Source organism: Cetorhinus maximus, chromosome 16, assembly GCF_964194155.1.
Source record: "Cetorhinus maximus chromosome 16, sCetMax3.hap1.1, whole genome shotgun sequence".
NCBI classification, from domain to species: domain Eukaryota; kingdom Metazoa; phylum Chordata; class Chondrichthyes; order Lamniformes; family Cetorhinidae; genus Cetorhinus; species Cetorhinus maximus.
In genome coordinates this window covers 30,775,931-30,802,011 of record NC_135894.1, presented here as the reverse complement: position 1 = coordinate 30,802,011, position 26,081 = coordinate 30,775,931, and the positions used below count along the sequence as shown (strand labels likewise).

At 46.2% G+C, this 26,081-nt stretch overlaps 1 protein-coding gene across 1 annotated transcript in view; it reads left to right on the top strand.

The window, feature by feature from the left end:
• The window catches only part of tnfsf11 (TNF superfamily member 11), a 66,206-nt gene that overhangs the window by 813 nt on the left and 39,312 nt on the right, over positions 1-26,081 (top strand). The window contains exon 2 of the mRNA XM_078560611.1: positions 8,931-9,086. Coding sequence (XP_078416737.1) covers positions 8,931-9,086 — 156 coding nt within the window. The remainder of the gene's footprint in view (positions 1-8,930; positions 9,087-26,081) is intronic.

Below are 26,081 nucleotides of genomic sequence, written 5' to 3'. Positions count from 1 at the left end.
CTGCATCATTGAGCTCTCAGTATCTGATGGACATTTTGCCCTAAATAAAAACAGAAAGTGCTGGAAAAACTCAGCCGGTCTGACAGCATCTGTGGAGAAAGAGCTAGAGAGGATTTTGAAACTTTAACTCTGTTTCCCTCTCCACAGATGCTGCCAGACCTGCTGAGTTTTTCCAACATTTTTTGTTGATTCTTCAGATCTCCAGCATCCTTTATTAAACATTCTTTCACTGGCTGGGCCAGTATTTATTGCCCATCCCTAGTTGCCCTTGAGAAGGTGGTGGTGAGCTGCCTTCTTGAACCGCTGCAGTCCATGTGGTGTAGGTACACCCACAGTGCTGTTAGGGAAGGAGTTCCAGCATTTTGACCCAGTGACAGTGAAGGAACGGCGATATATTTCCAAGTCAGGATGGCGAGTGACTTGAAGGGGAACTTCCAGGTGGTGGTGTTCCCATCTATCTGCTGCCCTTGTCCTTCTGGATGGTAGCAGTCGTGGATTTGAAAGGTGCTGCCTAAGGAGGCTTGGTGAATTTCTGCAGTGCATCTTGTAGATGGTACACACTGCTGTTACTGTGAGTCAGTGGTGGTGGGAATGAATGCTTGTTGAGTGGGTGCAGTATTTCCCTTTGTAGAATTTTTACCATTTTTTGCTCTTTTTGCTCTTTGACAGCCAGTTAGGGTGCTGATGGGGGGAGGGGTTGCAGGGTGTTGGAGTGGGGGTTCAGCCCCTCGAGCCTGTTACACAAGAATAGGAGGAGACCATTCAGCCCCTCGAGCCTCATACACAGGAACTGGAGGAGGCCATTCAGTCCCTGGAGTTTGATACATGCGAACAGGAAGAGGCCATTCAGGCCCTCGAGCTTGTTACACAGGAACAGGAGGAGGCCATTCTGCCTCTCAAGCCTGTTACACAAGAACAAGAGGAGGCCATTCAGCCCCTCAAGCCTGTTACACAGGAACTGGAGGAGGTCATTCAGTCCCTCAAGCTTGTTAGATGGGCACAGGAACAGGAGGAGGCCATTCAACCCCTCAAGCCTGTTACACGGTGACCTAACTTCATGTACCTACCATTGCCCCATATCCTTTCACATCTTTGGTTAACAAAAATCTACCAGTCTCAGATTTAAACTTATCAATTAGTCCAGTATTGTTTGCCTTTTGAGAAGAGAGTTCCAAACTTCTACCACCCATCATGTGTAGAATTACTTCCTAATTTCACTCCTGAAAGGTTCTGGCTCTAATTTTTAGCCCCCGGTGTTAGACTCCCCAACCAGTGGAAATAGTTTCTCTTTATCGACCCTATCTGCTCCCCTTAATAAATCTGGACACTTTGACCAAATCACCCCTTAACTATCCCCATCTCTGGGGATGTAATCCTAGTTTGTGAGGTTATGATCAATGAAGGGATTCTGTTTATTTTTTTGTTGGTGCTGTTTTTGGGATATAAATTGGTCAGGACATCATGAAGGAATCTCTTGGGAGCTTTTGCCTTGACCTGGAAGGACAGACAGGTCCTTGGTTTAATTTTTCATTCCCAGCACTGCCTCAGAGCTGAGATATCAGCCATGAGTCATAAATGTGGGAAATGCAGCATGCTACAAATTTCCTGTCACTCGTGCTCCAGTAACATCAGGTGCTGGGAAATAAAGAAAGGACTTGCATTTCACAGTACTTCCCATGACCTCAGGACACAATGAGGTGTTTTTGTGAAATGCAGTCACTGTTGTAATGTAAGAAACACAGCTCACAGCAAGCTCCCACAAAGAGCAGTGTGAAAAATGGGATTAGGTAGGTAGGTCAGGTGTTTCTCACGTGTTGGTGCAGACTCGATGGGCCGAAGAGCCTATTCTGCATTGTGATTCTGTGAAAGTGACCACATCATCGGGATATTGGTTGAGGGATAAATGTTGAGCAGAGACACCAAGACGAACTTCCCTGTTCTTCTTTGATATCATGCCATGGGATCTTTTACCTCCGACTGAGGTTATTCTCAGCCGGAAGATGATGCTTTTGACTCCCTCAGTACTGCACTGTACTTTCAGCCTTGTCCCGAAGAGCAGTGAGCTCTGGTTGGAAGTTCCTGGCTGGCATTCCTTCCTCAAACGCTGGCACAATAGATGCCTTGACTTGATGACATGACCTGTGTGTTCAGCCAGAGAGAAATATCCAAAAGAGAAAACCAGTGAAAAAGTGAATGTGACAAGTGTGCAACAGCAGAAACAACTTAAATTCATATCTCACCATTCACATTTCAACATGCTTAGCAAGGCTTGAGCAAGCATAATCTGGCACTGAATTAAGATGGGTGGACAACAGTTTGGTCAGGAAGTTACGTTTTAAGGTGGAGAGGTGTAGGGTGGGAATACCAGAGCTCGGGGCCTAGGCAACTGAAGGCATGGCCACCGATGGTAGAGTGATGAAAACCAGTATGCACAAGAGGCCAGAACTAGAGGACAGCAGGGTTGTGGGGGGGTGGTGGGGACAGGTGGGGTTGTGGGTTGTGAGCATTTTAAAATTGAGCTGCTACTGAACCAGAAGCCAAAGCATTGTCAATGACGAAGGGGTGTTGGGTGAACGGGTCTTGGTGTGAGTTAGAATTGGGGCAGCAGAGTTTTGGATAAGTCATAGAGTCATGTAGCCATTTGCAGCACAGGTGGAGGTCATTCAGCCCTTTGTGACCATGCCAGCTCTCCACAGGGCTACCCAGTCGGTTCCACTCTCCCGTAGCCCTGCAGGTTTATCTCCTTCAAGTATCCATCCAATCATTGATTGTTTCCCCTTCCACCAGCCTCATGAGCAGCCAGTTCCAGCTCATTATCACTCATTGTGTAAAAAAAGTTTTCCTCACATTCCCCCCAAAGCCTCGATCTGTCTCCCCCAGCCCTTGTACCATCAGCTAATGGGAACAGTTTTTCTTTGTCTACTTATCTAAACCTGTTATAACCTTGTGCACCTCTATCAAATCTCCCTCAATCTCCTTTGCTCCAAGGAGAACAACTCCAGCTTCTCCAACCCAACCTTGTAACTAAAATCCCCTCATCCCTGGAACCATTCTGGTAAATCTCCTGTGGACCCTCTTTAAAACCCTCACATCCATCCTAATGTGTGGTGACTAGAACAGAATGCAATGCTCTAGTAGTGGCTTCATAACGGTTCAGCATAACCTCCCTGCTTTTTTATTCAATGTCTCTATTTAGGAAGCCCAAGATCCCATCTGCTTTGCTAGCCACTCTCAATATATCCTGCTACCTGCAAAGATCTATGCACATGCACCCCCAGGACCCTCTGTCCCCGCACACACTTTAGCACTGCGTCATTACATCTATATTGTCTGTCTCTTCTTCCAAAACGTATCACTTCATACTTCTCTGTGTTAAACCGAGCTGAAGTTTATGGAAGTTGCAAGATGGAATACTTTCAGGAACGTATAGTTTACAGCCTGAAAATGTAGCAGAGATAGCAAAGGTCAGTGCTCAGTATGCACAAAGCAATACAGATGAATGCAGCTTGATCAAAGTTAATTGGATGTTTATTTGTGAGCTGAGTGTACAGGAACACGCAGTGAAGGCAGGAAGAGAAGCCTGAATGGACAAAGTTTCAGAAAGAAATGACTAACCTTCTAATCTTAGATTGAACACAGAATGTGTCATTTCTGAGTGTAAATGATGGCTGCTACAGTGTTAGTAGAAGTGTCCGGAAGATGTTTGTCTTGCAGGAAAAACTATATATTGATGGATTTATGCAGTGTTCCACCTGATCCAGTCAGCTTCATGGATGGAATGGGTTAACATGACAGCCGATATTACAGAATAAATGGGTCAGGTGTACTTGATGCAAAGTCAGGATGTCAATATCTTTGAAATGGGCTCAGAAAACCACAACAATCAGTTCTCACATCAGAGTCAAAGAATATAAAACCAGTGAGCCTGAGGATTTCACTCAGCAACATGTCATCCCAAACAGTGCAAGGTAACCCTGGAACCTTGAAGGCATCAGGCTGGACCCAGTTTAGTGATTAGGACTAGGATCACAGAATAATTACAGCACAGGAGGAAGCCATTCGACCTATCATGCCTGTGCTGTCCCCATTCATCTAGTGCCACTCCCCCACCCTTGGACCTGCACATTAGCACGGAGGTGAGAATGCTATCCATTGAGTCACAGCCACATTGAAAAGAGCAAGCCAAGAGAGGAATAGGGGTCAAACCTCCCCCCAGAAAACCCAGTCTGCATTGAGTGGCCTGTGTGTGAATGCACAGAACATTCCAGCCAAAGTTGGAGCTTTGGAAGCATTAATGACTGTCGGATGTGATACATTCCATGAGTTTCTTCTGGGTTCTTCCGATTTGCAGCTGTAAATTTGGGTGGAGATCAGCAGAAGCTCCTGATGTAGAAATAGTATTGCTGCTAAAATGACCTTATCCAGTTGGGAGAATCCCAAAGGAAATTGCTGGTGATAGTAGCCATCTGCTTAGATGTGAGTTAGATTTGGATAGGAGAAGAGATCTGGCCTAACTTAACTGGGCAGGCAGGAAAATAATGGGGTGAAAGATTAGAAGTGGGATTTTTAAAAAATGAGATAGGTAAATAAATGTCCCTACAAGGCAAAGATCAAAGAATGAAGTTTTGTGGAGTGGATAAATAAAGAGATTGAAGCTAAATTGAAATTTATAAAGGAGAAATATCATAACGTTATGGTTAACAACATTAGAGATAATCATGGTCAGCATTGAATGTGTTGTGAGGAGGTGAACAAAAGAAGGGTGTGAATTTATATCGCGTTTTTCACAACCTTGCGCTGCCTCAAAGTGCAATGAGGTGCCTTTGAATTATAATCCCTGTTGTAATGAAGGAAACAAGGCAGCTAACTCACGCAGATCAAATTACCAAAAACAGCAGTGTGGTAATGACATGTCCCTCTGTTTTGCTGATGTTGGTTGAGGGATAAATATTGGTCAGGACACCAGGGAGAACTCCCCTGCTCTTCTTCGAAATAGTGTCATGGCAGCGGAGAGAGCAGAAAGGCCCTTGGTTTAACGTCTAAATGTCAGCACCCATACCTTGTGATTAGATGAAGGTGAGAAGGACTAAAAGGGAAATAACCAAAAACTATGCAATATGATTAAAGGAAACAGTTATTTTACAGGCATGTTAAAGAAAGGATAAGTGATAAGGGAAGGAGATTCATTTGAAAAATATCAGGCCTATTACATTGCTGACGTGGTAGCATTCGTTTGGTAAATTCCTGGCTGGAATGTGGAAAATGAGCAACAATTTGACAGTACAATGTACTTCTCCATAAGTCTTTCCTCTGAGCCTTTCTCTATTAATCCAGTTCCAGACAAGGCAGTAATGAGGCAAATCAACCTATTTTACAAATTTCTCACTAACACATATCTTCAGTTTCCTTTAGCTATTAAGTACACACAACAGTAACAGAACAGTTCTTGGTAAATTTTTGTAATCATAGGTATGCTGTGAATATTTTTCCACAATTGTTTATTTCCGTGCTACCTGACCATTCTTTTACTGGAAACTACATTAATGAAGAAATATTAGAAGACTTATGTATGTTGTAAGTTGTATGTAGTTCAGTAGATCTCATGAGGAGCTTCTGAGTCTTGAATAGTTTAATAGTAAGTGTTTATTAACAATTGTAACTATATACATATATACAGTATAAGGTCTAAGCTAGGAGCTGTCTCCATGCTTGCCTCTACACACATTTCTGTCCTGTACAAGACTGCCCTCTAGACTAAGGTCGAGTATTCCTTTATTTCACACATTTGGCAGTATTATACCTAGTCCCACGTTAAGCCTTTCTATGCCAGACCCTTATACTACACCTCCCCCCAAGCCTTTATCCAACATATTAACAATGCATTCCTGTTTACCCAACATATTTACATTATTTCTACTACCCCTTGTCCCCCAATCAAGTCCTTGTGTTTACAGGTTCACGTGGTCTGGAGGCTTTATAATTCTTCCAGATCTTGTCTTCACAACAGTTGGAGGAGTGGTAGACTCTTTTATACCGGGTAAACCTGGATGAATAGGAGGTTGTTTTGGATGTGGTCATTCTGGCATTTGGTCGGTTGATCTTAATTCTCTTTTTTTGTTCTTTGGAGTTGAACCGCTCCCCTCAACTCCCCATCTGGTGTTATCAATGGTTATTTGTTTATCCCATTCCTTATAGGGAGAACAAACTCACTGCACTTCTCTAGTGCTCATTCTGTTTTTCTTCCTATGTGCAGTTTGCCATGATGCACGTTGGGATGGGAGATGTCTCTTCCAATTGTGTGGGTGTGGCTTATCAATGGTTTAGCTTTCTGTGCCTCACTGAGGTGTGCTGTGGTCAGTTGAAGGCTGCTTTATCTGTTCCAGCATCATCTGGTTAATGGTTGTACTGGCTGGAGGTTGCAGCATCTGCGTCGTGGTGTCTTGAGGTATCTTACCGACAGATGTCAGAGCCGGAGGCTGAGGTTTTTCTTGTTGCTGGTTCATCTCTTGGCTGTGTTCCACTCGAGGTGCCATAGTAACCATCTGAGCAGTGGGCTGGTCTGACCAACAAGGATCTTCTGGCACCTGCTATGAAAATGGACAATCCGGTTCTGCAGAAAGTAAAGACAATTCCGAGCTGAAGTTTCAGTTGAGAGTATCTTTTCTGTTGGGGTTCTCGGTACCTTGCAGTTCTGTATAATTGGTGATGGAGGTTGATTTGATGGGTTCTGCCATTTTAAGAAGGTTCAGAGCAACACGGGCATCTCTGCTCAGAAGAGAAAAAGACTGGTTATGGGTGACGTACGTGACTTCAAAGATTTGTTTACCGCCATACCTTAATGGTTCCAGAATCATGCCTATAACCGAAGTCAGATTGCTCCCGGCCTATAGAGTGGCGTGTCTGACGTTCGTAGTCAGAGGTCTCTCAGCCATGGCCCCTTGTCCTAGAGGAACGTAGCTCCCGTGTTCAATTTAAAGTTTGTAAGATGACCATTAACCGAGATGTCCACGTTACAGATCAAAAATCCCTGACCTTTGACCTCAACTAAGAAACACAGTTGTGTTTCCCCTTGGTGTGGTACCTCGAACTCATGAATCACCTTGGGATCACCCATTCATCTAGTGTGTTAGCTGCATAGCTTTCTGAAGTGTCTGATGCGGTTGCAATTAAAACACTGTGCTGAGACTGTCAGACATTGACCACACCCGTGGGGTCACTGTGCTCCACAGTGCTGGCATGGTCACCCACCCTCTAGTCGTTGGTTAGGGTATTGCTTTCCCTTGGCCTGAGTGCCCCTGCTCCTCTGCTGCTTTACCAGCTGGACTGTACCATGACTTGCTTTCATCCCTTAAGATGGGTCTGTGCTGGAAAGGGATTTCGGACTGCCTGACAACCTGAATGGCCTTTTCAAGGGTCAAATCTTCCTTAGCGTGAAGCATGTCTGAGAGTGCACCGTCTTCCACTCGGACAACAATTCTGTCCCTGATTGGCTTGGATTCCAGGTCACCATAGTCACAGCCCTCAACCATTCTGTACAGCTCATTAACGAAGGAGTTGACAGGTTTTCCTGGCTATTGGACATGTTTGTTAAACTTTGCTCTTTCAAGGATCTTGCTGCTGCTCAGATTAAAATATGTGTCAAAGTTTTAAAACTTTGTCAAATTTTATGAGGATTCATTGATTCTTTGACTAGCTATTATATGATTGGCTATTGGACCTACTGAATAAAGCAGTGTGTTAGCCTGTTCAGCTTCTGTCTTCTTGTCTAGACCTGAAACAATCATGTCTCTCAGGAATTTCTTTCTCCAGTGTGCCCAATTTTGTGACTGGTCTGGGCCTTGAATGAGTCCAAACTGGTCTGGTGAGGTAGATTTTTGATCCTCGGTTACTTAACATTAAAAGTGTTCATAGCTTTCATGAAACCATTGATTCCTGGCTTTTGCTAGGTTTTTTAACTGTCAATTATTTTTCAATTTTTAAACATTTCTTTTCGATAAGAGCATGTGCCGCCATGTGTTCAGGCACCGACTCGGGGCTTGGGCTGTTTGAGGTGCATTTTAAAGCAGAAATCCTGACTGCTGCTGATTTAAAAGCTTTTTAAAACTCATTCTGGCCAAGAACTTAAGTTTTTTTAGTTCACCCCTGCTAGGTCTTCTGACTGTGCACTCTCTGGCTATTGAAGCTGCACTTCCACAGGATTCAATAGAGTCTTCTGCTGCAGAGTGGAGTTTTATTTCTGCCTTCTGTTTCCAGTCCTGTTTTGGAGCTTTTCTCTGGTGATTTCCTCTGGTGTCTTCACTCCTGGTGCTTTCTGTCAGGTCAGAATGCTGCTTTTTCAATCTTCTAGGTTTAAAGTTACTTTTTTTTAGCTTCTGTGAGGTTCTGGGTTATTCCAATAGCTGGCGCCATATTGTGAAACATTGTGCGTAGTTTGGTAGGTCTCATGAAGAAGTCCTGAGTCTTGCATAGTTTAACAATTTGTGTTCGTTAACTACTTGTAACTATATACAGTACAAGGTCTGAGCTAAGAGCTGTCTCCGTGCTTGCTTCTACACACATCTCTGTCCAGTGCCAGATTGCTCTGTAAACTAGGGTCATATGTTCATTTACATCACAGTGTGGTCTGTACTGTAGCCAGTCCCACATTAACCCTTTCTATGCCAGACCATTACACCACTGTGTGTATTGTGCACTTCCTATGTGACACACTTTCTTCCTGTCACATGTTCTCATCATGCTTTGTTGGTAAAATATTATATCCTCTAACTCGCTACAAGTAATGTCGTGGATGATCTGTGAGTTCTACTGGTATATCTTTCCCATGTAAAAAATCTGTCAATTTATTTGTTATTGTCTTTGAAAACTGAATTTGCAGTGGGTTTTTCCAGCTGTAACACACCTTTGCTTAACACTCTCTGTCCTCTTTACAGAAAGATGTCAGTGGGATCCCTGAGGAATGCTTGCAGTGCCTCAGGCTGTCCTCCAATTATAACAGTAGTAACTCTGGATGGTCAAAGGCGCAAATCCAGAAGGTCTCTGAGTCTTGTCTGCAACCACTGAAAGGAGTGAAGCAACCTCTTAAGCAGGTGAGAAGTGTAGGTTCTCCTAATATAAGTAACTTTGCCAGTGCTCCCAGTTTCTGAGCTCCTTCTTGGATAGTTGGTTTGATTGTTCACTTTCCTCAGTGAAAAGCTGCAATAGCAGACTGCTAGCAACAGGGCCATTCATCTCCTCACTGTTTTAGGATGAGAGGATGAGTCTGTATTCATTTTCTACTGGTACCTGGCTGTGTCAGCTGCCATTCTGTGGGGAGCAGCCATTCCCCTCATTCAGAATGTTGTGGGGCATGTCCTACTTCAGATAAGAGGGCACATCATGAAGTGGATTTTAATCCTAGCCCCGTTTTGGGACTATTCTGGATCAGACGTACTCCTCACTTGATCACTCTCACTTAAGGTTGAGAAAGACAAGCCTCACAGAAATTTAAATGGTCCTGAAGAACTGATCTAACTCTGCCAAAGGAAAGGAACCACCAGAGAATATTACTGTCCTACTTTTTAACAAGGCCTAGCTAGCTTATAACATCACAGATATTATAAGGGTTTTTTATTATTCATTCATGGGATGTGGGCTTCACTGGCTGGGCCAGCATTTATTGCCCATTCCTAATTGCCCTTGAGAAGGTGGTGGTGAGCTGCCTTCTTGAACTTCTGCAGTCCATGTGGTGTAGGTACACCCACAGTGCTGTTAGGGAGGGAGTTCCAGGATTTTGACCCAGCAACAGTGAAGGAACAGCGATATATTTCCAAGTCAGGATGGTGAGTGACTTGGAGAGGAACTTCCAGGTGGTGGTGTTCCCATCTATTTGCTGCCCTCGTCCTTCTAGATGGCAGTGGCCCAGGGTTTGGAAGGTGCTGTCTAAAGAGCCTTGGTGAATCCCTGCAGTGCATCTTGTAGATGATACACACTGCTGCTACTGTGCGTCGGTGGTGGAGGGAGTGAATGTTTGTGGATGTGGTGCCAATCAAGCAGGGCTGCTTTGTCCTGGATGGTGTCAAGCTTCTTGAGTGTTGTGGGAGCTGTACTCATCCAGGCAAGTGGGGAGTATTCCATCACACTCCTGACTTGTGCCTTGTAGATGGTGGGCAGGTTTTGGGAAGTCAGGAGGTGAGTTACTCGTCGCACGATTCCTAGCCCCTGACCTGCTCTTGTAGCCACAGTATTTATATGGCTAGTCCAATTCAGTTTCTGGTCAATTGTAAACCCCAGGATGTTGATAGTGGGGGATTCAGTGATGGTAATGCCATTAAATATCAAGTGGCGATGGTTGGATTTTCTCTTGTTGGAGATGGTCATTGCCTGACACTTGTGTGGCGTGGTGCAAATGTTACTTGCCACTTGTCAGTCCAAGCCTGGATATTGTCCAGGTCTTGCTGCATTTGGACATGGACTGCTTCAGTATCTGAGGAGTCGTGAATGGTGCTGAATATTGTGCAATCATCAGCGAACATCCCCACTTCTGACCTTATGATGGAAGGAAGGTCATTGATGAAGCAACTGAAGATGGTTGTGCTGAGGACACTACCCTGAGGAACTCCTGCAGTGATGTCCTGGAACTGAGATGACTGACCTCCAACAATCACAACCATCTTCCTTTGTGCTAGGTATGACTCCAACCAGCAGAGAGTTTTCGCCATGATTCCCATTGACTCCAGTTTTGCTAGGGCTCCTTGATGCCACACTCTGTCAAATGTGGCCTTGATATCAAGGGCAGTCACTCTCACCTCACCTCAGGCGTTCAGCTCTTTTGTCCATGTTTAAACCAAGGCTGTAATGAGGACAGGAGCTGAGTGGCCCTGATGGAACCCAAACTGGGCGTCAGCAAACAGGTTATTGCTAGGAGAGTGCCGCTTGAAGGCACTGTTGATGACCCCTTCCATTACTTTACTGGTGATGGAGAGTAGACTGATGGGACGGTAACTGGCCGGGTTGAATTTGTCGTGCTTTTTGTGTACAGAACATACCTGGGCGATTTTCCACATAGCGAGGTAGATGCCAGTGTTGTAGCTGTACTGGAACAGCTTGGCTAGGGGAGCAGCAAGTTCTGGAGCACAAATCTTTAGTACTATAGCCGGAATATTAACAGGGTCATTAGCCTTTGCGGTATCCAGTGCCTTCAGCTGTTTCTTGATACCATCTGGAGTGAATGGAATTGGCTGAAGACTGGCATCTGTGATGCTGGGGACCTCCAGAGAAGGCCGAGATGGATCCACTCGACACTTCTGGCTGAAGATTGTTGCCTCTCCACTGAAGAGTGTACGGAGATGGGTTCTCAAGTTTGGATACAGAAGGCTATATGGGACAATTTATGTTTTATATTATGTAGAGGTTTATTAAAGAACCAAACATGTAATTCACTTTTGATGGTAATCACAACATTGATAGTTCTAGGAAAAATAAACATAACCATGTCTCTATTAAAGAATCCAAGCCTTATTAATGTCACAGAGCGATAATTAAGATATCCATCAATATTTGAAGTAACATTGAGCACTCATGCTGAAAAACATCCTTTGTTTTTGTCAACATTCTTCATTTTAGTTAACATCCTTCAAGCAAACAAGATATTGAGAGCTACAGATAGTGGTCACTGCATTCAGTTTCCAGGATTCAGCTGACATGTTATTTTGGGTCATACTTGATTGTTAGATTGTAGTAGCTTACAATGTATCAATCCCTTAATAAGGTGATGTAGAGGCCAGTTCCTTTTTTGTTTTCAGAACTACCTTGTGTTAGAGGATATACTATATTCTATGCTACAGGATGTTGTTATCCTTGAACACACAATTGTGCCCAGGTATGTTTATAAACTTCTGAACCTTTGTCCAGCAGACAAACTCTGCTTTTAATTTTTAATCCCTGCTTCATAGGAGAATCACTCTTTTTAATCTTAGAACTCCTTATTTATGGCTGGTTTCTCTTATGGCTTTGTATTTAAAGCTGGATTCCTTCACAACTATCCAGCCTGACACACCCAGTGCTACACGGTTGGTGTTGCTGTCTTCATGAATGGGGGCCTCAGCAGCTCCCACAAGTAGATGCAAAAGCTGCTGTAAAAGATCAAATAACTCCTGGGCCAAAACTTATCCCTCAACTAACGATGCTAAAACAAATTATCTGGTTGTAATCACACTGCTGTTTGTGGGAGCTTGCTATGCACAAATTGGCTGCCGTGTTTCCTACATTACTGCAGTGACCATGTACTTCATTGGCTGTGAAATGCTTTGGGGCATTCCAAGGTCATGAGAAGCACTATAAAATAGAAACCATTTTTTAGTTCTTTGTGTATGTATAGCAGAGTTGAGAAGGAAGTGAAGACACATATTAGAGTTGGGTCCTACTAAGGTTGACTATTGTATTTTATTAGTTGGAAGTTTATGCTGAAAGGATTGAATGGTTTGGAGGGGGTTCATGTGGACCATAAACACTGATGTAGAGCTGTTGTGTTGGATAGCCTATACTTGTGCAGTAAATCCTGTACAACTGGTATGAAAATGAAAAGTAATTTGATCATGGTACTCATTATGGCCACTTAATTCTTACGTTCTCCAAGATGAGTGTGTTATGATCCCAGCAGATGTTAATACTAGACAGTCAGATCCTAGGGTAGAACCCGGCTTGATAGATCCTAACTATTTTTTTGTTCAGATACGTGGAGAGTGGCTACTGAACAGGATCACAAGAGTCAGCTGATGAACTTTTAAAAAAAATAATGAAACTTCATTAAACAAGAAAAGATTAACTATTTTACAATGTTCCTTCATCCAGAATTGTACCTTTACAGATATATACAGATTTGTAATGATAACACAAGTTACAAAAGTTATCTTAAACTCTTATACTCTCACAGTAAGTAAACAGTTCATGTAAACCAATAGGCAACCTGTGGTCAGACAGACCACATTCTGAAACCAAGTGACAGGTGCCACCCCAAACAGATGCTATGGATCCCTCATTAACTTCCCCCAGACGCTTGTCATGCTGTGAGCAACTGGTCTCACTAAACTCTGTCTTTCGCATGAGGGTTTCCATTCTCAATTCTCGAAGGACTCGCTTTGGAATCTTCTCCCAAACAATGCTTTCTCTCAGCCGCCTTCCACAAGGGTCCACTTCCAGGGTTTGGAACTCTCCTTCCATTGCTCCTCTCCCCTGAATCGCTACATGCATTCAAGCTTTGCCCTCCATGCACTCTCTCTCAGATTCTCAGCTGTGCCAACAGAATACCACTGCTTCAAATGCCTATAGTAAGGAGTCACCTTTGGCTGTCTCCTTGGATCTTCTGGCTTCTCACAGGCCTATCTTGCTTTAAGCCTTTACCCTGCAGCTTTCTCCCTTTAAGCTTGGAGACTTCCCTCTGCTCCTTACTTCTGCTTCCACGGAACAGGATCTTGTTCCAAATTCCAGTCTTTGTCCTCAGACTTAGCTTAAAGGGCTTCTTGGGACCATTCCCCTTTTTCTTTAGGGCCTGTTCCCTGCAGTTTTCTCTCCCAGTAGACTGCTGACAACTTAGCATCTCCCTCGAGATCCAGAACTTCCTCGACATTCACTGTTACTTTAACTTTAGAGCACTCACCTAAGATTCTTGGACTTCCTTTCCCCAGAAATCTGTTTATATTCAGCTAGAGAGAGACTTAAACTGCTTCCTCCACCTTAGAGCAGAATGAGCAACTGAACTCAAACTGCTGTTCTGTTTCTCTCCGTCTGTGTGGGACCCTCTCTCTCTGGACCCCTGTTGCTAGGCAACAGCACAGCTTTTCTAACTTGTGTTTGTTTTAACTGCCTTTCAAGAGTCATAACATCTCATTAAAATGCAGGCATCTTTTAAAGTGAAACTAAAACTCAAGTTCCCCCTTTCTTAACACACAAATGCAGAAATTCAAATTAAACCTACACTTGCAGATATACATTATTCCTAACACACACAAATACAAATATAACTTACTTAAACTATCTCTAGTTCCTAACAAGTGTAACCTTCATATTGCACAGGCAGAAACTCTATCTGCATAGAACCAAGCTCTATAGCTTGCTTCAGAAACTCTCAAACATGAGGAAGTATTTCCAGACGTCTGGCTGACAAAGGGGAAACATTTGCACTGAACAACGTTTGTTACTTTAGATACAGATTCAACATTAGGGATGTTTGTAAGGGTCCAAGCCTAGAAATTGTCCTGCCAAGCGTGTGATCCCTGCTCTGAGCATTCAGGAGAGGTGAGGGTGATCTTTTGGTCCATATCTGAGTTCGATCATTCCGGAAGTTGTTTGACGAAGTGATCCCAAGGTGACGGAGGTTTCCTCCCCACCTGCCACACCATACACACGTCTGCCCTGCAAGTTTGTCAGGGTGGCTCCTGCGATCACTAACATAATCTTCAGCCTGTAGTATAAAAAGGTGGAAAGGGAAAGCTTACTTCACATTTGGCTCTTTCTGAGGTATTTGTATTTGAAACAGTTGATGTCTGAGAGCCTGCTCGCTGTTATCTGCAAGAAATACTGTCCAGAAAATCCTTGTGGCAGAAATTTTCATCCCACGGGCGGGCACCTGCCTGACCCGAACAGGAGTAAAATAGTGCGCGATGACGTTAGGCGAGTATCTCGACACCATCGCGCACTTGCACGATATTTCGCTGGGCGGGCATGCGCAGGTGCCGGACTGGTGCCCACTATTAATTAATAGGCCACTTAAGGCCTTTAACAGTCCAATTGACTGTGATTTTTCATTGCCCGTGGAATTTTCTGCTCGTTGCATGGGCAAGATGGGCAATCAGCCATTTTCACAAACCTCATCCAAGGGCGGGATAGAAAGCATTGCCAGTGTGAGCAGTGAGCAGATTTGGAGATAGTTTGCTGTTGGTGACTTATTGGTACTTGGCAGCTTCATCTCTGTTCAGGGCTTCATTCTTAGCATTTCCAGGCTTCATCTCAGAACTCATTTCTATCTGCCAGGCCCCCAGAGGATTCAGGCCATGTGGACCCTTCCCGGTATCAGACAGCCTTCCCTTACCCTGGTAATGGGGATTGTGATCTCCACTGGAGGCACTGCCTCTGAGGAGGAAGAGAGGGGCAGAAGGGAGAGGAGGCCGGGTGTCTCAATGCAGCTTTCATGGGAGGGACCTGTGAGCGGAGAGGCGCAGGCACAAGGAGCGCAGGGCCAGCAGGAAATCCAAGGTGGAAGGGGCCACAGAAGACGCCACTATCCTGCTGCCAGAGTTTACAGGCGGCGATGCAGCTACCTCAAAATGTCTGAGGTGCAATGCCGAAGGAGGCTCCGCCTCTCAAGGGAGACAGTGACCTCCATTTGTCAGATGATTGGGCCTGAGATCAGTCCGACTGTGTGGGTGGACGCCCCATGCCAGTGGCGCTGAAGGTCACAGTGGCCCACAACTTCCACGCCACTGGCTCTTTCCAGGGCTCAGTGGGGGATCTGTGTGGAGTCCCAATCAGCTGCCTACAGTTGTGTCAAGCTGGTAACAGAAGCTCTGTTCAGGCAGGTATTGACTTTCATTCATTTCTGCATGGACGAGGCCAGCCAGGCTGAGTGAACCAGAGGCTCTATAGGCTCATAGATTGAGACATCTACAGCACAGAAGGAGGCTATTCGGATCATCGTGTCTGCACCGGTCAACGAAGGTCTGACTACACTAATCCTATTTTCCAGCGCTTGGCCCATAGCCCTGGAGTCTATTGCAATGCAAATGAATATCTAAATACTTCTTAAATGTTCCGAGCGTTTCTGACTCAACCACCCTTTCAGGCAGTGAGTTCCAGACTCCTGACACACTCGGTGAAAAACTTTCTCCTCAACTACCCCCTTAGCCTTCTACCTCTTACCTTAAATCTATGCCCCTTGGTTATTGACACCTCTAATAATGGAAAAAGTGCCTTCCTATCCACCCTATCTATGACCCTCATAATCTTATACACCGCTGTGAGGTCCCCTCTCAACGTTCACTTCTCCAAGGAAAACAACCCCAGTCCATCCAATCTTTCTTCATAGCTCAGACCCTCCAGCCCAGGCCCTGGTGAATCTCCTCTGCACCCCCTCCAGGGCAATCGTATCCTTCCTATACTGTGGCGACCAGAACTGCACACAGTACCCCAGCTGTGGCCTAACCAGAGTTTTATACAGTTTCAGCATAACCTCCCTGCTCTTGTATTCTATGCCTCTGCTAATAAAGGCAAGTATCCCATATGTCTTCTTAACCACCTTATCTACCTACCCCGATACCCTCAGGGATCTGTGGATATGCACACCAAGGTCCCTCTGATCTTCAGTACTTTCCAGGGTCCTACCATTCATAGTGTAATCCCTTGCCTTGTTAGTCCTCCACAAGTGCATTACCCCACACTTCTCTGGGTTGAATTCCATTTGATTTGCGGTCATTGCTGGCTTCCCCCGTGTCCAGGGTGCTATAGACTGTACACATGTGGCCATCAAGGCGCCAGCAGGTGAGCCCGGTGCCTTCGTCAACAGGAAGGGCTTCCACTCCATGAATGTGCAGATAGTGTGTGATCACAGGATGCAGATTCTACAAGTCTGTGCAAGGTACCCAGGCAGCTCCCACGACGCCTACATCCTCAGACACTCCCAGGTGCCGAGGCTCTTCAGTGCTCCAGCCCGACTGGATGGATGGCTGCTGGGTGACAAGGGCTATCCCCTCAGAAGATGGCTCATGATGCCTCTCCGCAATCCAAGAACAGAGGCAGAACAGCGTTACAATAGGAGTCACGCCTCCACATGGGCTGTGGTAGAGAGGACCATAGGTATACTCAAGATGTGCTTCCGATGCCTGGACCGTTCAGGGGGTGCACTACAATACCCCCCAGAGTGGGTGTCACTGATAGTGGTTACATGCTGCGTGCTCCACAATCTGGCACTGGCAAAGGGGGACCCACTAGAGGAAGAGGATCTTGATGCAGCTCCACAGGCTGTAGCTGAGTAGATGATGAGTCCAGTAGTGAGTCCCAAGATGAGCACGGTGATGAGAACGCTGAGGGCATGGAGACAGACCTCAGTAAGCTGCAGGGAGGCAGGGACACCAGGGACGCCTTGATCCAATGCTCCTTCAGATAGACTACTAAAGATCAGCTTCAAACACATGCCAGGGCTGCTGCCTCTATCCCGGGTGTCTGAAATGACCCTTTCATTTGAACACAAAGAACACTGAGTGTCTGTGCAATAAGTTCAGAGCCACTTACGTCCAGCATTAAATACTGGCGTACCCGGCACCAATGAAATAAAAAGGTGAAGCATACTCAGTTCATGACGACAAAAACATAATTTATGTCATTCTGACAGTGCAATAATTTTAACAGAAACATTTCTGGTATTCAATATCAGACCAGTACACATAAAGGGAACAAAAAAGAACATAAAATCACCCATGACCCGCCCCTCTCATGCTCAAGGTGCCTTTAACTTACTTTTGCGAATGTTGCGTCTTGGTGCCTTCCCCTCGCTGGCAGCGGTATTGGGGACAGACTGCTGACTCTGCTGTCTTGTTGGTCTTGATGACCTTGGCGGGCGTCCTCTGGCCAGTGGAGCCTGTGCTGACCCTGCCTGGGAGGGAGCGGCCAGTGGCACGTCGGGCATCTCCCCAGTCGCCGCAGCCTCACCAGATGCCACGGTCACTGGCGGAGGAGCTGCTGTTGTCAGCCAGAGCGCCCCGAGAGGAGCCCACAGAGACGACAAGCAGCTCGTGCATCGATGTGAAGTTCCCGTGGACCTCCCTGCTCACCATTGATAGAAACATAGAAACACAGAAACTAGGAGCAGGAGTAGGCCATTCGGCCCTTTGAGCCTGCTCCGCCATTCATTATGATCATGGCTGATCATCCAACTGAATAGCCTGCTCCTGCTTTCTCCCCATATACTTTGATCCCTTTCACCCCCAAGAGCTATATCTAACTCCTTCTTGAAAACATACAATGTTTTGGTCTCAACTACTTTCTGTGGTAACGAATTCCACGGGCTCACCACTCTCTGGGTGAAAAATTTCTCCTCATCTTAGTCTTAAATGGTCTACCTCGTATCCTCAGACTGTGAACCCTGGTTCTGGACTCCCCCACCATTGGGAACATCCTTCCTCCATCTACCCTGTCTAGTCCTGTTAGAATTTTATAGGTTTCTATGAGAACCCCCCTCATTCTTCTGAACTCCAGCGAATATAATCCTAATCGACTCAATCTTTCCTCTCATGTCATTCCTGCCATCCCAGGAATCAGTCTGGTAAACCTTCGCTGCACTCCCTCTATAGCAACTACATCCTTCCTCAGATAAGGAGACAAAACTGCACACAATATTCCAGGTGTGGTCTCACCAAGCCCCTGTACAATTGCAGCAAGACATCCCTGTTCCTGTACTCAAATCCTCTGGCTATGAAGGCCAACATACCATTTGCCTTCTTTACCACCTGCTGCACCTGCATGCTTACCTTCAGTGACTGGTGTATGAGGACACCCAGGTCTCTTTGCACACCCCCCTCTCTCAATTTATAGCCATTCAGATAATAATCTGCCTTCCTGTTTTTGCTACCAAAATGGATAACCTCACATTTATCCACATTATACTGCATCTGCCATGCATTTTCCCATTCACACAGCTTGCCCAAATCACACTGAAGTATCTCTGCATCCTCCTCACAGCTCACCCTCCCACCCAGCTTTGTGTCATCTGCAAATTTTGAGGTATTACATTTAATTCCTTCATCTAAATCTTTAATATATATTGTGAATAACTGGGGTCCCAGCACCGATCCCTGCAGTACCCCACTAGTCACTGCCTGACATTCGGAAAAAGACCCGTTTATTCCTACTCTTTGTTTCCTGTCTGCCAACCAGTTTTCTATCCATCTCAATACACTACCCCCAATCCCATGCGCTTTAATTTTACACGCTAATCTCTTACGTGGGACTTTGTCGAAAGCCTTCTGAAAGTCCAAATAAACCTCATCCACTGGCTCCCCCTCATCAACTCTACTAGTTACATCCTTGAAAAATTCCAGTGGATTTGTCAAGCATGATTTCCCTTTCATAAATCCATGCTAACTCTGTCCGATTCTGCCACTGTTTTCCACGTGCTCAGCTATTAAATCTTTTATAGAATTTTCCCCACTACCGAGGTCAGGCTGACTGGTCTATAATTCCCTGTTTTCTCTCTGCCTTCCTTTTTAAATAGTGGGGTTACATTAGTTACCCTCCAATCTGTAGGAACTGTTCCAGAGTCTATAGAATCTCGGAAGATGACCACCAATGCATCCATTATTTCTAGGGCCACTTCCTTAAGTACTCTAGGATGTAGATTATCAGACCCTGGGGATTTATCAGCCTTCAATCCCATCAATTTCTCCAACACCATTTCTCTACTAATACTGATTTCTTTCAGTTCCTCCCTCTCACTAAACCCTGTGTTTCCCAACATTTCTGGAATGTTATTTGTGTCCTCCTTTGTGAAGACAGAACCAAAGTATGTATTTAGTAGATCAGCCATTTCTTTGTTCTCCATTATAAATTCCCCCGTTTCTGACTGTAAGGGACCTACATTTGTCTTCACCAATCTTTTTCTCTTCACATATCTATAGAAACCTTTACAGTCAGTTGTTATGTTTCCTGCAAGCTTACTCTCGTACTCTATTTTCCCCTTCTTAATCAATCCCTTGGTCCTCCTTTGCTGAATTCTAAAGTGCTCCCAGTCCTCAGGTCTGTTGTTTTTTCTGGCCAATTTGTATGCCTCTTCCTTGCATCTAATACTATTTCTAATTTCCCTTGTAAGCCATGGCTTGGAAGGGCACCTGGTGGGGATACTGGGTGCCTCATCGATCTCCCACACGGACACTGACCACCTGAGCTCAGTGCCTGTGTGAGGGCTTGCAGGTCCAAGCGCAACCCCAGAGACCCCTGATTCTGTTCCTGGAGCTGCCTCTCCATGAGAGTCACCACTCTCTCAATGGAGGGGGCAGTGCGCTCGGCCATGAGGCGACCATGGCACGCAGACCCTCCTGGATCTCCAGTAGATCCTCCCACACATCCCACTGGACGTCCAGCATCTGCCGCCTAATGGATGACTTCAGAGGCCCATCATCTGCCTTTGACTGAGCATCAGCCTGGTCCCCAGCAGTCCTCCGACTGCCGGAACCCTGGGCACTCTCTGCCTCTGCTTGCACCTCATTGAGTGTGAAGTGCCCTCACCAATGTGCACCGAGATACTAACCACCACTCTAATGCCCACCAAGGTGCTGGTATCTGTGCTGGTGCCTGCTTCAGAGAGCGGGTGTGACGCAGGTGACAGGGACGCCTAGTGGTCCTCTGGTGTCAGGGTGGCCCTTTGGGGCCTGTGGATGGGACGCCTGCTGACGAACCTAAAAGGGAGAAGAAGGACATGTTAAAGTCATTACACTGTCACTGTGCATGCCAGGCACCCTGGTGAGACAATGGAGATCTGCATCATGGTGCCCTCGTCTTTCAATGATCAATGGGGACACCGGGTTCGAGGCTCACATCAGTGAGGAGACTGCACTAGAATGGTTGCAAATCCGAAACTCTCATCTCTGTGCACTGTGCTCTTACCTTCATCTGACACCTCAGCCTCTCCACGCCCGGTTGCATGGGGAGCGTGCCGGTCTCAAGCTCCAGGGCATCTTACTTATACCTCAAAAGGATTGGAAGGCTAGCAGGGCCTCCACGGGTCCAGGACCTTTCTATCTTGTTGTGGGCCATCTTCTCCTGAAAGGACAGAGGAGCATTGATTAGTCCACTGTCTACCTGCAGCGCCATTGCAGCCTGGCCAACCCCAGCTGAGGAACACCTCGCAGGGCACATCCAAGTCCTGCCCTCGAACTGCAAGGTACTCAGTCCAAGCAGCCAGGGCTCACCCCCTTGGCCAGCTCCGGCATCATTGACAGGGGGAGGCGATGGCGTAGTGAGGGTATTGTCGCTGGACTGGTAATTCAGAGACCCAGGGTAATGCTCTGGGGACCCGGGTTCAAATCCCGCCATGGCAGATGCTGGAATTTGAATTCAATAAAAATTTGGAATTAAAAGTTCAATGATAACCATTGTCGATTGTTGTAAAAACCCATCAGGTTCACTAATGTCCTTTAGGGAGGGAAATCTGCCGTCCTTACCTGGTCTGGCCTACACGTGACTCCAGACCCACAGCAATGTGGGTTGACTCTTAAATGCCCTCTGAAATGGCCAAGCAAGACTCTCAGTTGTAACAAACCGCACAAAGTCACAAAAAAGGAATGAAACCGGACAGACCACCCGGCATCGACCTAGGCACCAGAAACGACAATGGCAGTCTCAGCCCTGTCCACCCTGCAAAATCCTCCGTACTAACATCTGGGGGCTAGTGCCAAAATTGGGAGAGCTGTCTCACAGACTAGTCAAGGACCAGGCTGACATAGTCATACTCACGGAATCATACCTTACAGATAATGTCCCAGACACCACCATCACCATCCCTGGGTATGTCCTGTCCCAGTGTCAGGACAGACCCAGCAGAGGTGGCAGCACAGTGGTATACAGTCGGGAGGGAGTTTCCTTGGGAGTCCTTAACATCGACTCCGGACCCCATGAAGTCTCATGGCGTCAGGTCAAACATGGACAAGGAAACCTTCTGCTGATTACCACGTACCGCCCTCCCTCAGCTGATGAATCAGTGCTCCTTCATGTTGAACACCACTTGGAGGAAGCACTGAGGGTGACAAGGGCGCAGGGTATACTCTGGGTGGGGGGACTTCAATGTCCATCACCAAGAGTGGCTCGGTGGCACCACTACTGACCGAGCTGGCCGAGTCCTAAAGGATATAGCTGCTAGACTGGGTCTGCGGCAGGTGGTGAGGGAACCAACAAGAGGGAAAAACATACTTAATCTCATCCTCACCAACCTGTCTGCTGCAGATGCATCTGTCTAGGACAATATTGGTAAGAGTGACCACTGCACAGTCGTTATGGAGATGAAGTCCCGCCTTCACATTGAGGATACCCTCCATCGTGTGTGACAGCTCTTGACATCAAGGCAGCATTTGACAGTGTGGGGCAACAAGGAGCCCTAGCAAAACTGGAGTCAATGGGAATCAGGGGGAAAACACTCTGCTGGCTGGAGTCATACCTAGCACAAAGGAAGATGGTTGTGGTTGTTGGAAGTCAGTCATCACAGCTCCAGGACATCACTGCAGGAGTTTCTCAGGGTAGTGTCCTAGGCCCAAACATCTTCAGCTGCTTCATCAATGACCTTCCTTCCATCATAAGGTCAGAAGTGGGGATGTTTGCTGATGATTGCACAATGTTCAGCGCTATTCGTGACTCCTCAGATATTGAAACAGTCGATGTCCAAATGCAGCAAGACCTGGACAATATCCAGGCTTGGACTGACAAGTGGCAAGAAACCTTTGCGCCACACAAGTGCCAGGCAATGACCATCTCCAACAAGAGAGAACCTAACCATCACCCCTTGACATTCAATGGTATTAGCATCACTGAATCCTCCACCATCAACATCCTGGAGGTTACCATTGACCAGAAACTGAACTGGACTAGCCATATGAATACTATGGATACAAGAGCAGGTCAGAGGCTGAGAATCCTGCGATGAGTAACCCAGCTCCTGACTTCCCAAAGCCTGTCCACCATCTACAAGGCACAAGTCAGGAGTGTGATGGAATACTCTCCACTTGCCTGGATGAGTGCAGCTCCAACAACACTCAAAAGGCTCAGCACCATGCAGGACAAAGCAGCCCGCTTGATTGGCACCACACCCACAAACATTCACTCCCTCCACCACTGATGCACAGTAGCAGCAGTGTGTACCATCTACAAGATGCACTGCAAGAATTCACCAAGGCTCCTTAGACAGCACCTTCCAAACCCATGACCAATACAATCTAGAAGGACAAGGGCAGCAGATAGATGGGAACACCACCACCTGCAAGTTCCCCTTCAAGTCAATCACCATACTGACTTGGAAATATATCGCCGTTCCTTCACTGTCGCTGGGTCAAAATCCTGGAACTCCCTCCCTAACAGCACTGTGGGTGTACCTACACCACATGGACTGCAGCGGTTCAAGAAGGCAGCTCACCACCGTTTCTCAAGGGCAATAAGGGATGGGCAATAAATGCTGGCCCAGCCAGAGAAGCCCACATCCCATGAATGAATTTAAAAATAGTTGACACACAGATTGTAGCACTGAGGTCCAAGGGGGGACCTTAACACTCTGCACACTGACACATGCCAACACGATACTCACCCTTCCTGAGTACAGCAGGTCATTGAAGCACTTCTGACACTGCACCCATGTGCCGCACCACATCATGGCTGCTAACCAGCGTTGCCATTTCCTCCCATGCCCTCTTTGTGAGGTGTGGTGGTCTCCTCCTCCCAATCCTGGAGACAAGGGTGTCCCTACAGGCAGCCACCTCCTCCAGGAGGATGGCGAGGCATTCTTCAGAGAAGTGGGGGGCTGAGTGCCCACCGGACCTGTCCTCCTGCCCGCTGTGTCCAGCTGCACTCATATCCATCGCCCCAGGGAACATCCTCCATGGCAGCCTTCCTGGGGATGCCTGGGCCGTTTTTAAACCAGCCGCCGGGTCACCATTGGGCCCGGGAGCTGCCAGGCCCCCACACCCGCTCAGCCCTTCCCACCCAGCACAGAGCCGCGTTTCACACTGGGTGGGCCATAATTAGTCTGTCAGCGTGAAATTGCGGTCAGGGCCCGATCGCAGGTGGCTGTCTGTTTCACAGCCGCTCCCAGGCCCGCCTGCCCGATGAAGGGAAAATCCTGCCCTTGCCTGTTTTCAGGAATTCCCGGTGAATCGGGAGATTGGACAGAGCTTCATGTTCACAGGTAGCTGCAGGGAGACAATCCTCTGGCCATAGGAGAGAACATTGAAGGAAGATGTGAACTGGATGTGTTTAACAGAGACTACTGAAAACAGGCCTTCCAGGACATTCCAAACATTTATTCATTATTTACAACTATTTACAGGGAAAGATAAGCACAAGGTTCCTTTCAGAGTTCGAGAGATCTGATAGCACTGGTGATGTATTAACCCTTTATGCTATAAAAGTGGCCAGATTTATTGGCACTGAATGACCGTTCTGAGGAATCGCTGCATTGTTCGAAGTGACAGCCTGGCTGCAATGCAGCAGTAATAGAAATGTTACAAAGTACTTTGGGACACTTACTAAGGCGCTGTTTAAAGAAAAGTTTCATTCTTCCTGTATCTGAGTGGAAGATTGCTTTGGGGGGAAATATCCCTGTGTCTGCTGGTTTATCAATTAATGCTTGAAAGACTACTCCCTCATGAGCCTGTTGTTCAATTAAGTCTTTTCCAGTTCATGAGTCATTACAATCTTGTGATTAAATTTCTAAAAAGAATCTTACTTGCCCTGGTTTTGCCAGCAGAATCCATATAACATGATTACCTACCTCCTCTGATCTGGTGTGAGGACACTGCCTTAAATCTCTTCTTTGAATTATGAATCAAGTGCTCACCTATTCTTTTTGAGAAAATTGTATATTTTCCCAGTTATTCTTGAGAAAGAATGAGCTTGCATTTATATAGCGCCTTTCACAACCTCAGGACACCTCAAAGGGCCTTGGAGCCAATGACTTACTTTAAACTGTAGGGAAATGCAGCAGGCACTGTATTCACAACAATGTTCCACGTGTAACCATGGAGTAATTGGCCAGATCATTTGCTTTTTAATGTGTTGGTTGAGGGATAAATATTGGCCAGGATACAGAGAGAAAAACCTGCTCTTTTTAAAGAAATGCAATTGGATCTTCTCTGAGTAGACTGACAGGTCCAAGTTTAATGTCTCAGATTGAAAGCTGGTGCCCCTGACAGTGCAGCACTCACTTCATTGTGTGCTCAAGTCTCAGTTTATCAATATTATTTCTTTGTACTTCACTAATTTAATTTTTACTCTGATGGAAAGAGCTGATAACTCTCCCAGAGAAAATTGCTTATGTCACAGTCAATGGGAGTTCACAAGAACATGGGAAATAGAAGCAGGTGTACACAGAATCACACAGTGCAGAAGAGGCCCTTCGGCCCATTGAGTCTGCACCAACATGTGAGAAACACCTGACCTAAGTACCTAATCCCATTTACCAGCACTTGGCCCATAGCCTTGAATGTTATGACATGCCAAGTGCTCATCCAGGTACTTTTTAAAAGATGTGAGGCAACCCGCCTCCCCCACCCTCCCAGGCAGTGCATTCCAGACCGTCACCACCCCCTGGGTAAAAAAGTTTTTCCTCACATCCCCCCTAAACCTCCTACCCCTCACCTTGAACTTGTGTCCCCTCGTGACTGACCCTTCAACTAAGGGGAACAGCTGCTCCCTATCCACCCTGTCCATGCCCCTCATAATCTTGTATACCTCGATCAGGCCACCCCTCAGTCTTCTCTGCTCCAACGAAAACAACCCAAGTCTATCCAACCTCTCTTCATAACTTAAATGTTTCATCCCAGGCAACATCCTGGTGAATCTCCTCTGCACCCTCTCCAGTGCAATCACATCCTTCCTATAATGTGGTGGCAAAAACTGCACACAGTACTCCAGCTGTGGCCTCACCAAGGTTCTATACAACTCCAACACGACCTCCCTACTTTTGTAATCTATGCCTCGATTTATAAGGGCAAATGTCCCTTATGCCTTTTTCACCACCTCACTAACATGCCCCTTCGCCTTCAGAGATCTATGTACACACATGCCAAGGTCCCTTTGTTCCTCAGAACTTTCTAGTGTCATGCCGTTCATTGAATACTTCCTTGTCAAATTACTCCTTCCAAAGTGTATCGCCTCACACTTTTCAGGATTAAATTCTATCTGCCACTTATCTGCCCATTTGACCATCCTGTCTATATCTTCCTGTAGCCCAAGACACTCAACCTCACTGTTAACCACCCGGCCAATCTTTGTGTCATCTGCAAACTTACTAATCCTACCCCCCACATAGTCATCTATGTCATTTATATAAATGACGAATAATAGGGGACCCAGCACAGATC